Source organism: Sceloporus undulatus, chromosome 9, assembly GCF_019175285.1.
Source record: "Sceloporus undulatus isolate JIND9_A2432 ecotype Alabama chromosome 9, SceUnd_v1.1, whole genome shotgun sequence".
Classification (NCBI taxonomy): Eukaryota; Metazoa; Chordata; class Lepidosauria; order Squamata; family Phrynosomatidae; genus Sceloporus; species Sceloporus undulatus.
This window is the reverse complement of record NC_056530.1, coordinates 14,218,420-14,233,927: the sequence shown is the minus strand read 5'-3', so window position 1 is coordinate 14,233,927 and position 15,508 is coordinate 14,218,420. Positions and strand designations below refer to the sequence as shown.

The window sequence follows — 15,508 nt, the reverse complement described above, 5'->3', positions numbered from 1 at the left end:
AAGGGGACATAGGAAAGCCAGCGGCCCTAAAAGGTAGAGAGAGAGAGCACTATGTTCTCAATAGCAAGTCGGCTGGGATCTTTATGGTGGCTCTTGGAGGCAGGCCTCTGTGTGTGTTATGTGTGTGCAGTGACCTGAAAAGGTAGGCTGGGATCTTCTCTGTGACCCATAGCAGCCAGTACATTCGTGGCTACTACGAAAGATAGGCAGGTATCGTCTTTGTGACTCTAGAAGGTACAGCGGTACGACTCTGGTGGTCTTGAAGGCTAGGCTGGTATCTTCACAAGGGCCCTAAAAGGCAGGCCAGTATGTTTGCTGCGCCTCTGAAAGGTAGGCTGGCATCTTCTCACTCAACTTGGAAGGAAGGAGGGTATCTTCGCAACGGTGTTTTAAGGCCGGCCAGTGTGTTGGTGGTGCCTCCATAAGCTAGGCTCCCAAGTTGACCCTAGAAGCTTGGTTTGTGTCTTCACAGCAGTGCTGCAAAGTAGCTCTGGGCTTCTCTTGGTCCTGGAAGGTAGGTTGGTGTCTCTATGACAGCCTTAGGAAGTAGGCTTTTGTGGCAACACCAGAAGGCAGGTTGCGGTCTTTATGGGGGGGCAGAAAGTAGGCTGGTACTTTTGTGGCAACCCTGTAAGGTAAGCCGGCTTGTTCACTGTGACCGTAGAGGAAAGGTTGGCACTTTGCAGCCACCCTAAAAGGTGGGCCAGTACCTTTGTGGCAGCCCTGGAAGATGGGCTGGTATGTTTAGGGTCTCCCCAGAAGGGAGGGGGGCATTTTTACACTGATCCTGAAAGCTAGGTAGGGAGGCCACTTTGTGGTGACTTAGAGAGTATTATAGGGTGGCATAAGAGAGATGCCTTCGAGGATCAGGCTGTCTGCTTTCACAGGCTTTGAGCCTGCATGGTACCTATATTCAAGGAGATTTATATTCCAAGTAAGATGCAGTGAGATGAAACCCTTGCAAGAAACCTCATGACGATATGGAAAGAGGATATGGAAATGCCTGGGGGTGACCTTGGAAAGGGGTGTAGGGTGACCCATCGAGAGGGAAATCCCATAGGTGGGCGTGCCAAGTATCTGTTGTGATAGTCATCTAGTGGTTAGCTGAAATCCTTCCTTGACTGGGTTGGCTGGCACTGCTGGGCTTGTTCAGTTCACTGGGCCCAGCAGGGAGGCATGTACGCTACTTGGTAAGTATTACTGTCCACTTAGTTACACGTAATCATTCATGCTCAGTTACTTACAGGTAGGCTGTACCTTGATTCGGTTTTGTTAATAATAATAAAAAAGATTGCCTTGAGACTCCTGTTTAAGCACCAATGGTTATTTCACAGTGTTAAGATGGTATTAGTAGATGTGGGAAGGAGGTCATCCTTTGGAAGTTGACCACATATTTCAGGTGTAAAAGTGCTCCATCATTTTTAAAAAGGAGATCTTTGCACAGCGACTGCTGGCAACTCAAGCTATGGCAGTTTTTCTTGTTCTGAGAAGCTTAATTCTAAAAAGCAAAGGGATTGTTGGTTTTCCCCCAGCGTCTGCATCATGCTGAGAAGTTCAAAAGTTGCCCAATCATCTCTCACTTCTGCAGGAAAAGCTGTAAGTGTCGACTTCTTCTTGGTAAGAGTCCGAAGCTTCACGAAATCCCTGGCAGACCACTTCTGTGTACAGAAAAGAGGGGAAATGTTGAGTCACTCTGGTTCAGCCACTCATTTGGATAAACGGAGAAGGGCCTAGCCAGCTCTTGGCAGATGTTAAAAATACGTTTCTAGTTTAATGATTCTCTTTTACTTTCATTTCTGTTTTCTTTTAAATAGTACTCCTTAAGGTTTATCTGAAACAGCCTACAGAACATAAGGGAAGGCGTCTGTAAGCTGTCATAGGGGCCTTCAGCATTTCTATCCCAATTTAAAACAAGGGCTATGGAAGTTGTGAAATAAGAATATTTAGGGTTGTTCACCTGTTGTGACTGCTCCAGATTTTCTAGATTCTTAAGGAGCATGGTTACTATTGAGCAGTCCAAAGTTTACACTGCTTTATGAAAAGCAGTGTCTCTGGTTGTGGTGTTTACATGGCCCAAAGTGCTAGAGATTAGCACTTGAAAGCGGACAAGCACATGATGTCCATGGAGCTTGGACCAGGTTACCACAAACTGTGCTTCCACTATTCGGCCGATACAAAATTTATCAGAACGGATGTGAAACAAAAGGGAAGCCAGTAGAACACGCTGCCCTTGGCACCTCCAGCTTGCCTTGCTTATGCTGCTGCTGCTGAGTTAACCTTCTGAAGGTTAGTGTGCAATTTAACTGTTTGTAGAACAAACACTATGGACCCATCTGGTTGTCCTGTGTTCTGGGCCAATAGCATGTACATTGTGGTCCTGGAAACGACCTGGACATGTCCAAAGGAAGCTAAAGTTTCATCAAGTTAAGACTTGAAGGTAGTGATGGGCTTCATGTTTCTGTCAGCGAGAATTCTGGTGTTTGTTATGTCATAATTACAGAAATTATCTTAGAAATATACTTGCAGGTAATAGATTCAGAATACGTAGTATGGTACAGCAGGTTACACAAAATCAAGCTGTAGGTTTGCATATCTGGGTGTCCTTCATATCGAAAAAGAAACCCTGGAGGCATCCAAAGCATACTAGAGCGCCAGGGAATTCCAGCGCAGTCATGTTTGACTTTAGTAGAAGAAACTTGTCTAAAGTGAGGCATCACTGGTAAGAAGATGTTGGAAGGGCAAGTCATGTAGCACCTTCATAAAGGGAGAAGCTACAGCCAAGCCCTCATGGGCCTGGCTAAAACTTCCTTCAGCTTGGCTGGTGGCCAGGCATGATGGGAATGGTAGTTCCTCAGAACCTGAAGGGCTATAGGTTGCTCACCCCTGTCATAGATCTTACTGACAAGTTACAAATAAATTGCTTGGTCCAGATGGTATCTCATATTTGAAATTGCTAATCTTAACAAAAGTATACGTTTGGCCCTCCTTATCCGTGGATTTTTTGTCCATGGATTCCAGCATCCACAGCTTGAAATTATTCCAAAAAAAGTATACATTCCAAATAGCAAACCTTGATTTTCCATTTTATATAAGGGACACCATCTTCCTGTGCCATTGTATTTAATGGGGCTTGAGCATCCACAGATTTTGTTTTCCATGGAGGGTCCTGGAACCAAACCCCAGCGGATAGCAAGGCCCCTAAAGTATCCCTAAGGTCACTTTCTACCGCAGGACTGGGGAGTGGCTAGTATAATACCAATTTGGGGTGAGGATAGTGAAGGATCTAGGAAATGGAAAGCCAGAAGGTTGAGGGTAAATAGGTAGAAGATCTTTATTAATAATGCAGTCCCTTGCACTCTTCCTCCAATAACATTGGCATCGTTCCTCTGTATATCAGTTACTGGGAATCCCAAGCGGGAGGACGCCTGCCTGCCTCTTGCCTGTGGACTTCCATAGGCAAGTGGTTGGACTCCTTGTGAACTGAACCTAGGCCTTGATGCGCCTGAGATCTGGTCCAGCAGGGCTCTCCTCCTGTTCTTGTTAAACCCACTGCGGAATGGGGTAGGCCCCTCTGGCGAGTAGCTGTCAGCTCTGTATGGAGGCTGGTTCAACCCATTGCCAAGAAAGGCATGTAGAATGGTATCTGAGGGGTTTGTAGATACCGAAAGACCATTTCGTTCCCTGCCACTTACATGTGTGGTGCAGAGGCTCTGGTCCGGTGGATTTAGTAGATGACTTTCTCCGGAGATTAGGGCAAAGGCGTGTTTCAGGAGACATAGCGTGTAGCATATTGATGGCTTCTGCGTCCCACCCGTGCTGTAAGCGGCTTCGTAAATTGGCAAGCTTAGCGATTCTGCCAGGAGAGGTGAACTGCAGACATAACACGAATGTGTGTTTCCATGGCAATGCTGCTCTTCTGGCGCACGGTTAGATCTGCATACAAATCTGGAACTACCTTTTTTCATTGTCAAAGCTCATGTTGCTGTCTGGCATTTGGATGGCTTTCTGTTTTTCTCGGGGATGTTAGGGAAATTTCAGGGCATTAAAACAAAAGAGTCGCATTGTATTGGAAGAACCGAATGAGCAAGGCAGAGTATGCCTTAGGTGGGGGCCAGTGTTTTGTACAGCTGGCAGAAGTGGAAGGTAATAGGCAGCTTAGTAGCTGAAACCAGGGATAGGAGCAGCATCATATATACTCACAAGAAACTTGATTCTGACTCTGCATGCTGTTTAGCAAAGCAGCAGCGTCCACAAGAGAGAGGTACTGGCATGTTCAAGGGAGCCCCAGAATTTGCAGGAGAGCAAATACTTTGGAGATCCTCCTCCCCCAAAGTGGATGTATGTGGGACTCAGAATAGCCAAGTAAGGACTGAGCATGGTCAGTGGGTTTGGGATGCTGTGGAAGGAAAACTGGAAATGCTGGGAAATGGGGAATGGGATGGAGAGAAAGTCGTGGCTGGCTGGGTGGAAGTTTAAACAAGTGTATTCCTGGATGCAAGATTTTGGGCCTTCTGATCTGAAGACAGACATCTGCAGCAGCAAAAAGACCAGAAGCTACTGTTCCAGTTGAACCTTTATCCAGAAGTGTCTTGAAACGTGGTAGGATTGGACAAATCTGTGCCAGCGTAGTCCAGCCAATGTAGGTATTTGGGTAGTGAAACCCTGTAGTGTAATGAGTAGTACGTTCAGAGGCAAGACGTGAAAGGATTAAAGCAGATTTGAGAATTCATTCTTGGTTTCAATTTCTAAAGACTAAAAGGTATGTTAATACTGGGTCAGTGGGCCTGCTGCTGCCAGCTGTCCTTTTAACTCAGGTTGTGAAACAGGACACTTGGGGAGCAGCAGTTGCCTTCCAGATATTAACGGGCCAAGATGGTTAGCAGAGCTTAATTCCCTGGAAGTGCTGCCTCTGTTTGTAAGAGTTGTGGTATCTGTGTGCTGGAGAGCTAAAGCCTGTCTCCCCACCTGTTAGGAGATTATCAGGCTTACAGAAGGGCAGCAGGCGGTATGGGTTTTCCAGCAACTGCTGACAGAAGACTGAAAAGGGGGGTTTCCCTTCTGAAAAAGACATGGTTCATGGAGTAGCCCTGAAAAGAAAGGCATACTCTGCAATTTGAATAAGTTGTGCAACATAGGCAGGCTGTCATTAAGTTAAATGAACTTTGTTTTGGTGGCATTTCAAGGGTTCCTGTTTCTGGAGGACAAGAAATGACCTGAATGTTAACTTGTGTTGCAAGTGACAAGGAAGTGTAAGGAAAGGCAAGGAACTGTACTCCCTTGTCCTGGGGAGCCATTTCTGGCCATGATATTGAAAGAGAAAGAGGCCATGAAAGAAAAATGTATAGTCTGGCATTTCTGTACCTATTGACAAATCAGGAAGGAGAGTGATACCAGGAGTAGTCATAGTCAGCATGGCGTCTGCAGTTAAAGTGAAGCCTAGGGGAAATGGGTGTGCTGCTGTGGAAGACATGGCAAAAGATTATAACTAGCGAATGTGTAGAAGAAATGTTAGACCTGTTTCATAAATCCTTTTGTATTGCTTATATGATGACTGTGCATATGTAGAATTGGTCACACTGGCTAAGTTATTCCATACTGTTAGCACTGAAACCACGATTTTAGTTGTTGGCTGAGCTCTCTCCCCCATGGACCTGAGACAATAAATCAGAAAGATCTTTTTCTTGTTCCTTGTAGCCAGTAAAAGTTTCCCTACAGGCATCATTTTGAAATATTTCTTCTGTTCTGTTCTGTTAGCCTCCTCAGTAACAGCATTTTAAAAGGATTTGAAAACTCACCTGCTTTCAGTGACTTATTTGTTGTGTTGTAATGGACATGCTACTGCTTAGTGATGTTTGACTGCTGTTTGTCTCTGTGAATGTGTTCCATGTTGGTTGCATTACATTTTAATGTTAATTGGCTTTTAGTGGTTGTTTTTTGAATGCTCAGGTTTTATACTTGAATTTGGTTTGCTGCCTTGATTTGGTGGATTTCATTCGGAAAGCATTTGTACATCTTTAAATATGTACAAATGAATATGGTAAATCTCAAGTATTCTTAGATATCAGGGGGGGGATTGCTCTGTAAAAATACAAGCTCTGGGAATAAAATACTTGTGGGAAGAGCTGTGGTGGTCAGTTTCTTGGCTAGGAGTTGGGCTATTTATTTCTCCTCCTCCTATGCTCCTAGAAATGCTTTTGTCAAGTCCGTTTAGGTGATACATCTGTCTCCCAAGCTTGAAGTCCAAGCCATTAATGGAGGAGGGAAACCTGATTTACTCACAGGTCCTCTCACTTTCGGAGTACAAATGAATTTTCTTGACAAGCCTTAATTATTACTGAAGCCTGGTTATGGAAAAATATGACAACAAAGAAGTTACCCACATTTCTGCTAAGATCTAGGTCAGAATGCAAATCTGGGAGAGAACTAGGCTAGTTCAATCTCAACTCAGATGAATGCATCCTGTCAGGCTGCCTGAGCTGTGCAGATATACTGTGTTTAGGACTGTCAGTGTGAGTCCAAAAGAAGAGCTTGTCTACCTCTTTGCTTTGCCTTGATAACTGTCATACCATTTTCTCCTTCCCCCAGTTATGCTGTTATTGCCTATGGATGTGCCAGCTGCCCTAAATTGACGTGTGAGAGAGAAGGGTGTCAGATTGAGTTTTGCTATCACTGCAAACAAATATGGCACCCAAACCAAACGTGCGACATGGCCCGCCAACAAAGAGCACAAACTCTGCGGGTGCGGACAAAGCACACCTCAGGCCTCAGTTACGGACAAGAATCCGGCCCAGGTAAGCATTTGAAGGCTTATAAAATGGCTGCTAGTCTACAAGCTGCTTGTACTTTTCTGGGCTCAGCTCTGTTGAGTCTCGTGAGCATAGTTACTGTCTTTTGAAAACCTGGGTCTAAGTACAGGCAGTGGGCAGGTAGATGGTCCAAATGGTCCAGATGCTTCTGTATTGATGTAATTTTTGTCATGTTTTAAGATTATTTTTAATGGGCTGGATCTATTTAGGGGAGATGTGGGCTGCCAGATAATTATGACCCACAGCTCCCATCAGGGATTGGTGAGGGATTATGGGAACTGCAGTCAAAAAAATCTGGAGGGCCACAGTTGTCCATGTAAATTTAAGATGTAAGAACAACACATGAAAAACCTGTGGAAATAGTGAACATTTTATATATTAAAAGCCCTTTATCCCAGGTTAATCTGTGTCCACCTAGCCCCACTAGCAGTGGCTTTTCTAGGTCTTAGGCAGATCTTTCCCCATCACTTTCTACCTGATCCTTTTATAAAGACGCCAGCCATCTGGCATGCAAAGCTTGTGCATAATTACTGAGTTCCATGTAGTACTTTCTCTTCTGCTTGCAAAGTGTGTAACTCTCAGAAATGAATGCTTTGTCAGGCACAGGATACCCATAACCTTTTTATGAGTAAGCGTATGATCCTAGACATATAGCCAGTTGGGTAGGAATTACTGGTATTTCCATGTCTTCAACTGCCAGATAATTTAAGCACTTTCTAAATTCAAAGGTTGATATAGGCTTGAGGGTAAAAACTTTCTGTTTTACAGTGAAAGGTCTTGATGAATTTCGGTTCTTTCTAGGAAATTTATATGTGCAGAACCTGACCAGCTTCTCTACTTTACACTTACAGCAGATGACATTAAGCCATGTCCACGTTGCAGTGCCTATATTATCAAAATGAATGATGGCAGCTGTAATCATATGACTTGTGCTGTGTGTGGCTGTGAGTTCTGCTGGCTATGTATGAAGGAAATCTCCGATTTGCATTACCTCAGGTAATTTATGGGGAGCTGAATGCTCTTAGTTTCTTCTGCCTTGCTAGGCTGTATTTGTTCATGCATGCTTGATCACCAAACCCAAACAGACCACACACATGGTCTCCATTAAGCTTTCTGTAAAAACAGAATAGCTAGAGTGATTTCTGTTCTCACACTGAGAAATTGAATCTTTGAGGGGTGGGTAACAAAATTGAAATAGGAAGCAACTCTTGCCTGCATGGTTTCCGTAGATCAAGAATGGTTTATAACCTCTAGATGTTGTTGGATTAGCACTCCCAACATTCCTCACCCTTGACTGTGCTGGCAATGGCTGCTGGAGCTTCCAGTCCAGAAACATCTGAGGACTGCATGGATTCTACCCAAGCTGCGGACATACTTAGCTATTTGTGAAAAGAAGTTTCCTAGGAGCTTTATAGGTTGACTTTCCAACTGTTTTGAATGCTATCCTTCTAACGGCCAACTATAAAATCTCTTGCAGTCCTTCTGGTTGCACATTCTGGGGCAAGAAGCCATGGAGTCGTAAAAAGAAGATTCTCTGGCAGCTTGGAACATTGATTGGTGCCCCTGTGGGTATTTCCCTCATTGCTGGCATTGCTATTCCAGCCATGGTCATTGGCATTCCTGTTTATGTGGGGAGAAAGGTAAGTATAACAGCTGGGTATGCCAAAGATACCAAATTTGAAACTTTGAGGGGTAAGGGCTGCTGTACCATATCCTTGGTAGATGAGAGGGAACTGGATGGTTATCTGTCATCAAGGATATGATGACAACCTCTTGATAAAGAAAAGTATCAGATTACTGGATGTTAGTTATAGGTTGCCTATGTAATATCTGATGACTAGAAAAGGAACTTTGGATTTGTAGCATTAATCCTTGTTGTCCCAGCTCTGATTTTTACCACTTTTAGCAGTAGTGAGACCCCACTTTGTTAGCTCCCTTCTGTCTCCCCCTGCCCTTTTCTGGAGAAGGCTCTGTGCATCAACAGATCACACTGTTGAGAGATGCATAAGTAGACTTTCTGTAGGATGGTTTCCTTTCCTAGTTGAATAGCCTATTGTAGCCTTGATTCTTCTTCTGCCAGATTCACAGCAGATATGAGGGAAAGAAGACCTCCAAGCACAAGAGGAACCTGGCTATCACTGGGGGCGTAACCTTGTCTGTCATTGCATCGCCTGTTATTGCTGCGGTCAGTGTAGGTAAGCGGATGAGGCCTCTGTTAGGATGATGTGTTTAAGTGGCATCACTGTGGACTTTGGTTAGAGAAAACTGGTGTGGTGGGCTATAGCACCCCGTGCTCCTCAAAAACTGGCTCTGGAAAAGGCTTAAAACACTTTTGGGGGTCTGGAGCATAGATGGCTGGTGCAAGAAGGGACTGGAAAGAACTTCCTGTTTCTCCTAATCCTGGATACCTTTACACTTTGAATGTAATGCCTAAAGTACACCATTAGTGACGTAACCCATAACATTTGCAAACAACATTTGTTCTTTTCCTTTACCAGGTATTGGAGTCCCCATTATGTTGGCCTATGTCTATGGAGTCGTGCCAATTTCGTTATGCCGAGGTGGCGGTTGTGGAGTTAGCACAGCCAATGGGAAAGGAGTTAAAATTGAGTTTGATGAAGATGATGGGCCAATTACAGGTAAATTACCTCTGGAGCCTTCCTTTTGGGAAGGAAAATCAGAAGGTCTGTGCTGGACGGCAGTCCCTAGGGTTATGCTAGGATGGGGCAGGTAATTTTGGAGTGAGGTTTTACTGCCAGGTTGAATAGTGTTCCCACTCAAACCACACGTGAATCTTTAAGCATGCTTTGCAAATAACATTTTAATGTGCCTAGCTGCTCTACACTGAAAAAAAGGAAATGCATTAAAGCCCCCCAGCTCCTTCCTGATTAACTGTTTTGCTTCGAAAGTAACCTAAGTGGTTAGTATAGTAGTGCGAGAATGTCCCTGTTAATCCCCTTTTGTCTCACATTCCATTACTTGTTATTGGTCTAGTGGCAGATGCTTGGAGAGCGCTGAAGAATCCCAGCATTGGCGAGAGCAGCATCGAAGGCCTTACTAGTGTCCTGAGCACCAGTGGGAGCCCTACGGACGGGCTCAGTGTCATGCAGGGCAACTACAGCGAGACAGCCAGCTTTGCAGCACTCTCAGGAGGCACATTGAGCGGTGGAGTGCTTTTGGGTGGGAAAGGAAAGTACAGCAGGTAAAAACACCCTCTGCCATAGAATCCATTCCAGGCGCATGGGTGCAGTACTGTGGGGTTTGGGATCTTGCCATAACCAAAACAAAGTTACTTCTGTCCACAACTCCCAATGGGTGTTTTTCTGTGTGCTAGAAGGTTTTCTGTTCAGGCATCGTGGTTACCTTACAGAAATCCAAATCAACCAAATGAACCTTTTTAAAGAGCCAAGATATTTTCTTCATCCTCCTTCACATTGTGCTTTCTCATGACCTGCTGGCACAATGATAAGAGAGCTTGCCATCTGAATCATAAAATTTACACCACAATTGTTTGTTATGTAATCGGACATCCCCCTCAAAATGAATTTACAGCCTAGGAAGGTACAACTCAGATAGGAGCTGCCGGCTTGATGGCACTTGGCAACAACTGCTCAGAAACATGTGCAACATGTTTGACTTATGGGTCTAGATGTGGCCCAAATGCTGTTCAAGAGGAAAAACAAGCAAAGCAAAAGTTCAGCCACAAGAAGGCAGGAGTGGAGCACAAAATTGTTTTTTCAAACTAAGTCATTTGATACTTAATTCTTGTGGTACCTTAAATGAATTTTTAATGCAATAAGTGGGATTGGGGAAAATGACGTCAAGATAAACCTTTAAATTAAATCCTGTCTCCTGCCTAGATTGGAAGTGCAAGCTGATGTGCAGAAAGAAATCTTCCCAAAGGACTCTGTCAGCCTTGGAGCCATCAGTGACAACGCAAGCACACGAGCTATGGCAGGCTCCATCATTAGTTCCTACAACCCCCAGGACAGGTATGGCAGATCCAGCTAGTGGTGTAGTGGATTAAAAGCAATGGTTTCTAGAGAAAGTCTGTCCCTTCAGCTTTTCTTCGTCTTAGCAGGTCTTATGCATAGAGACACATGACTTACTTTGAGCTGAGAACCCAAGTGCCCACATCGGCCAGTGCGCCCAAGAATAGGGCACTTGTGAATAGCACTTAAAACTGAACACGCATAGTGAACCTGTTCTTGTTACATTTATTTCCCGCCCACCCACTCCCAACCCCCGTATTGAGGAGGCAGCTTACAGGATATTAAAATCAGACCAGCCTTGTTGAAGGTGGTTTCTAAGACATTGGGTTCAAACTTCCTGACAGTAAGAGGAAGAAGAACCATTCTTTGAACCTGTTTCACAGACTCCTTGAAGCACATCTATGTACCCCTGTTTAAGAACCTGTGTTCTATATTGATCTTTCCACTTCCAGGTGTCCAGTGGGTCATGACTTGGCGGTGGTCATGTCTTAATTGATCTTAGAAGTTTGCTTGTTGTGCTTGCCTCAGACAGAGGCAAAGACAAACCTCCTCTGAACAAATCTTGCCAAGAAAACCCATGATAGGTTTGCCTTAGGGTCTCTAGGCACACAATTTTAACTTGCTAAAACCTTTAGGAGAGGAAGGCAAAAGTTGCAACCAAGAACTAATGTGGTGGTTTTCTCTTTGCAGAGAGTGTAACAATATGGAGATCCAAGTGGACATTGAGACCAAGCCAAGCCATTACCAGCTTGTTAGTGGAAGCAGCACGGAAGATTCGCTTCATGTTCATCCGCAGATGGCAGAGAATGAGGAAGAGGAAGAAGAGGAAGAGGAGGAAGAGGACGCAGAGGAGGAGGAGCGAGAACCGCTGTGCCACCACCAAAGCTGTGAGCCGAAAGACTGTGTTGCCAGCAAAACCTGGGACATCACTCTGGCGCAGCCGGAGAGCATCCGGAGCGACCTGGAGAGCTCAGACAGCCAGTCGGACGATGTGCCCGACATTACCTCGGATGAATGTGACTCCCCCTGCCCCCAGGCTGCTTCCTGCCTGCATCCCCCCAACACCAGAGGTGCTGAGAGCCCAAGTGCCCACATTGGCCAGTGCGCCCAAGCCGAGGGGCGCCGGCCAGAGGAGATAGTCTCGAGGCTGGAGTGCATTGAGGCCCGTGTATGAGGCTGCTGCCTCCTAAGAAGAAGAAGCACACTGATTGTTACTGCCTCCATGGTGGGGAGGACTGCCTGGGAAAGGGGTGAGATCGGCGGCAGCTGTGTCCTTGTTGGCTTGTTGGCCTTGTTGGCTTTTGTTTCCAGTTCCCCCAAAATGCTGCTCTGACTGGACCAGGGGAGGGATACAACTTTTCTTACATGATGATAATGGGCCCTCTTACTTTTCTTTTTAATTTATTGGTTCAAGCGCTTGGTGATGCTCTGTGAGTTGTGTAAGAGTGTACATAAATGTGTGCGTGTACATCGTATGTCTGCCAAACATACGCCTAAGGAACGCCTTTAATAAAGATTTCCTGTTACCCTTCAAAATGGATCCTGTCCCCCTTTTCTCAGAACCAGTCAGTTTTTTTCTGCTGCATTTCTGCCTTGCAAAAGCCTGTCTCTTTTGTTACAACGGAAGGGGCGATGCCACGCGAGGAGGCGCCCACTGCGGTTCTGAGTCCTGGGTGTGGCGGCAGGGAGACAGTTTTAACGAGAGTTAGGTAAAAGCACATGCCTTTGCTGCCCTCCAGAGGCTCTTCTGCTCCCTGCAGTTGTAGTTTGGTTTTAGACAAAAGATGACTTGCTGATACTGTGTAGCCACAGTTGGGATTATGTGGCCCTGTCCCTGTTGTTGGGCTGCATTTCCCAGATGCTGAGAAGGTTTGCAGTCCAACAGCATCCTGGCAGCCATGGTGCTAGGTTGTGTTAGGTATTCCAGGGGTTATGAAAGAACGTGAATCTGCAAAGTGAAGACGTGAAAAGCTTGTGCTGTTTAACTGCTAACTCCGAGCACCTTCCGAGTTCCACCCTCTTTGTTGCTTCTCATAGCTCAAGTCAGAAAAGCCTCAGGAAGTCATGAATTGCCCTTCTACTTCACTTCTACTGGGAGCCAAACATATTTCTGGCTATGTGCAAGGGCAGCATTTGTGCAGGAGGGCTGCCAGCAGCTGTCAGTTTGGCATTATTTACCCGAAAAGGAGGGCCTTGTGTAATTTTGTGTTCCTGATTTCATACTTTGCAAGTTAGTTGGTTTGTGGAATTAATTCAGTGTGGTCTAGCCTCTTGTGTAAAAAGGGGTGGTGGTGGAATCGAACATCACCTTTAAGGCTAAATGATGTTTTTAGCATGAGTTTTTGTGGGTTTCAATCCACTTCTTAATATCAAACCACATCTGTCCAACTGACCTGGAGTCCTGAATCATGAAAGCAATACATGTACTGAAATCCATGAATCTCATGCTAAAAGAAGCCTAAAGAAACCAGTCTTAAAGATGCTGCTAGATCCTTCCTGTCCCTATTTCCCTTGTCTCTTTTTGTGCTGCAACAGACTAACATGGCTGTCAGCTTTGGAGATTTGCTTCTTGCAGCAATATAAGTCCTGGTACTATGCTCTATACTTTGAACTTGTTGTGAGCTGCTGATCAGTAGTAATTTAATGCTCACTAGCATAAGCCACACTCTGCTTCCCTCTTTCCAGCATCCTTACAGTCTCTTGACACCCAGTATAAAATTTTCCCTGTGTGTTGTGAATTCTGGAAGCGCACCTGCAGTCCCTCCTCTTTGCTTTAGGGTTCAAGATCTGGCCATGTGGATGCTGCCTTCATAATGTAACATTCATGATCCAAGCCCTCCGCAGCGCAGTCCTCCTACGCATCTATTCTGGTAGCCTTACACAAGAAGCCCAACTGTTAAATTGCTCTTTGAATGGTCTAAATATTTCAGCATTTTTCCCTTCGTAATGACTGTCAGAACAGAGCGGTTAGAACAAGTGCAATCAAGAAAAGGAAACAGCTATCATTACTGTTTGGTGCTAAAATTGGAATGAGAAGAGAGGCAGCAGCGCCAAGCAGTGTACCCTTGATGCAGAATAGGGGCCGCCATTTATCTGACCGACCTCTCAGTTCAATGTTCTGCTGGTTGAAGCATCGTGACAAAGTAAAATAGTTGGCAGTTCCTTTTCTTGACATAACAGTGAGGAAGATGTATGGAAGGCGATGAAAATGCTGCAGGTATAAGAAGACATCAGTGTGCAGAGGTCATGTAGCACTTTTGAGACTAACTGTGAAAAGTTAGAGCAAAAGCTTTCATAGACTTGGTCGTCTTCTTCAGATGCATGACGTGAAATGATGCCCAGGAAGGACTTGCTGGGCACCAGTTCACTCCATGCATCTGAGGAAGTAGACCAAGTCTACCAAAGCTCATGCCCAGTTCACTCCATCTGTCTGAGGAAGTAAACCCTGGTCTCCAGGGTCATAGTCCAACACTCAAACCACGACACCATGTTGGTTTATACCATAAATGTATATATGTGATTCAGAAGGCTATAACACAGGGCACACCTAAGACATTGTGCTGATTGAAGCAAGGTGTGAACCCCACGCTTCCTTTCAGAGTGTGCAAGCAAGCCTGAAGTCCCGAATCTGCAACTTGCGAGCTGTGTTGGCAACCCCTCCGAGTAGAAATGGTTGCTAGGGAGCCTGCAGGTTTCCAGGCAGAAATGCACATTCGCCTCCCCTTCTGTAAACATGCAGCTTGGCAAGGGCCTGTTTCTGCAGGATGGATGGCTTCAGTATGCTGTCCTTGAAACCTCTGGTCATAGGGAGACAGACAACATGCCATAGTGACATCCCCCTTGAATTACCGTAATGCGGTCTGAGTGGGGTAGGTCTGGAAGAGTGTTCGGAAACCTTTCCTGGTGTGAAGAGAGCCACCACCCGATAGTTAGGTAGATCTGCTTAGAAAGAACACAAAACTCCCTTCTTGCAACAATAGGGAAGTGTTTCCTGCTGCAAATGCAAAGAGTTGGGTCTGATGTCCAAATGACCCTATCCTCCCATATGATCCTGTCTGATTTTTGAACCACGGTAGTTAAAGTGGTCTCAAACTGGACTGTTTCTGCAGTGTGTTTTGGACCTTTGAGAAAGAAGTTGTAGCATAAGAAGTCTGTAGACATGCTTTAGTTGCATCCTTTGTAGGCATGGCTTAATTCCAAGGTGTGCCCCTGCCAGGGGGTCCCCATTTAATATAACCAGTAGCCAGGGGAAATGGGATTGCCAGTCAAGGATTAGGATCCCAATTCTGCCATTGAATGTAAGGAAATGCTGGAACCCAGCAGCGAAAGGGCTGGCACATTCCTTCCCTGCTGCTTGATACCATCTGCAGTGTCATTTGCCATCAATAAAGCTTCCCTTATAGCACTGGCATGTGTCAGTGTTCAGTACTGAATGATGTCTTGGGGAGGATTGGAAGCACAGCCAGTTCCAAAACATTGCTCCCCGGCTGCCATGCTTCTCCCCTTCAACCCACCTCCTTCCTTGACTCTGTCTGGCAACAAAGGCTGCATCCACACTGGAGAGAGAACCTGGTTTGGCACCGCTTTAACTGCCCTGGCTCAAGTCTATGGAATTCTGGGAGTTGGGGTTTGTTGTGGGGCCCAGAGCTGAGCAGAGTCACAGATGACTCCTTGAAGGACCAGTTACAGGTAAGCAATTTGTTTTCACCA

The 15,508-nt window shown here is 45.4% G+C and overlaps 1 protein-coding gene across 2 annotated transcripts; it reads left to right on the top strand.

Moving 5' to 3' along the window:
* The first annotated feature begins 1,161 nt into the window (after window positions 1-1,161).
* On the top strand, window positions 1,162-12,334 carry RNF19B (ring finger protein 19B). Of its 2 annotated transcripts, none has more exons than XM_042440331.1 (9): window positions 1,162-1,190; window positions 6,586-6,791; window positions 7,661-7,802; window positions 8,284-8,446; window positions 8,887-9,001; window positions 9,305-9,445; window positions 9,801-10,008; window positions 10,667-10,798; window positions 11,489-12,334. In XM_042440331.1, exons 1-9 carry the CDS (start codon window positions 1,177-1,179, stop codon window positions 11,970-11,972), a joined length of 1,605 nt encoding a protein of 534 aa, XP_042296265.1. In that variant the 5' UTR covers window positions 1,162-1,176; the 3' UTR covers window positions 11,973-12,334. The 2 variants fall into 2 exon arrangements, with proteins under 2 accessions (XP_042296265.1, XP_042296264.1); XM_042440330.1 differs by having other exon boundaries at window positions 7,658-7,802.
* Window positions 12,335-15,508: the final 3,174 nt, after the last annotated feature.

What these genes read in the sequence shown, in the direction of transcription:
- RNF19B (XM_042440330.1), top strand. An exon ending in CGGACAAGAATCCGGCCCAG is followed by an intron (nt 6,792 to 7,657) that starts GTAAGCATTTGA and finishes TTACACTTACAG; the next exon opens with CAGATGACATTAAGCCATGT. An exon ending in CTGTTTATGTGGGGAGAAAG is followed by an intron (nt 8,447 to 8,886) that starts GTAAGTATAACA and finishes TTCTTCTGCCAG; the next exon opens with ATTCACAGCAGATATGAGGG.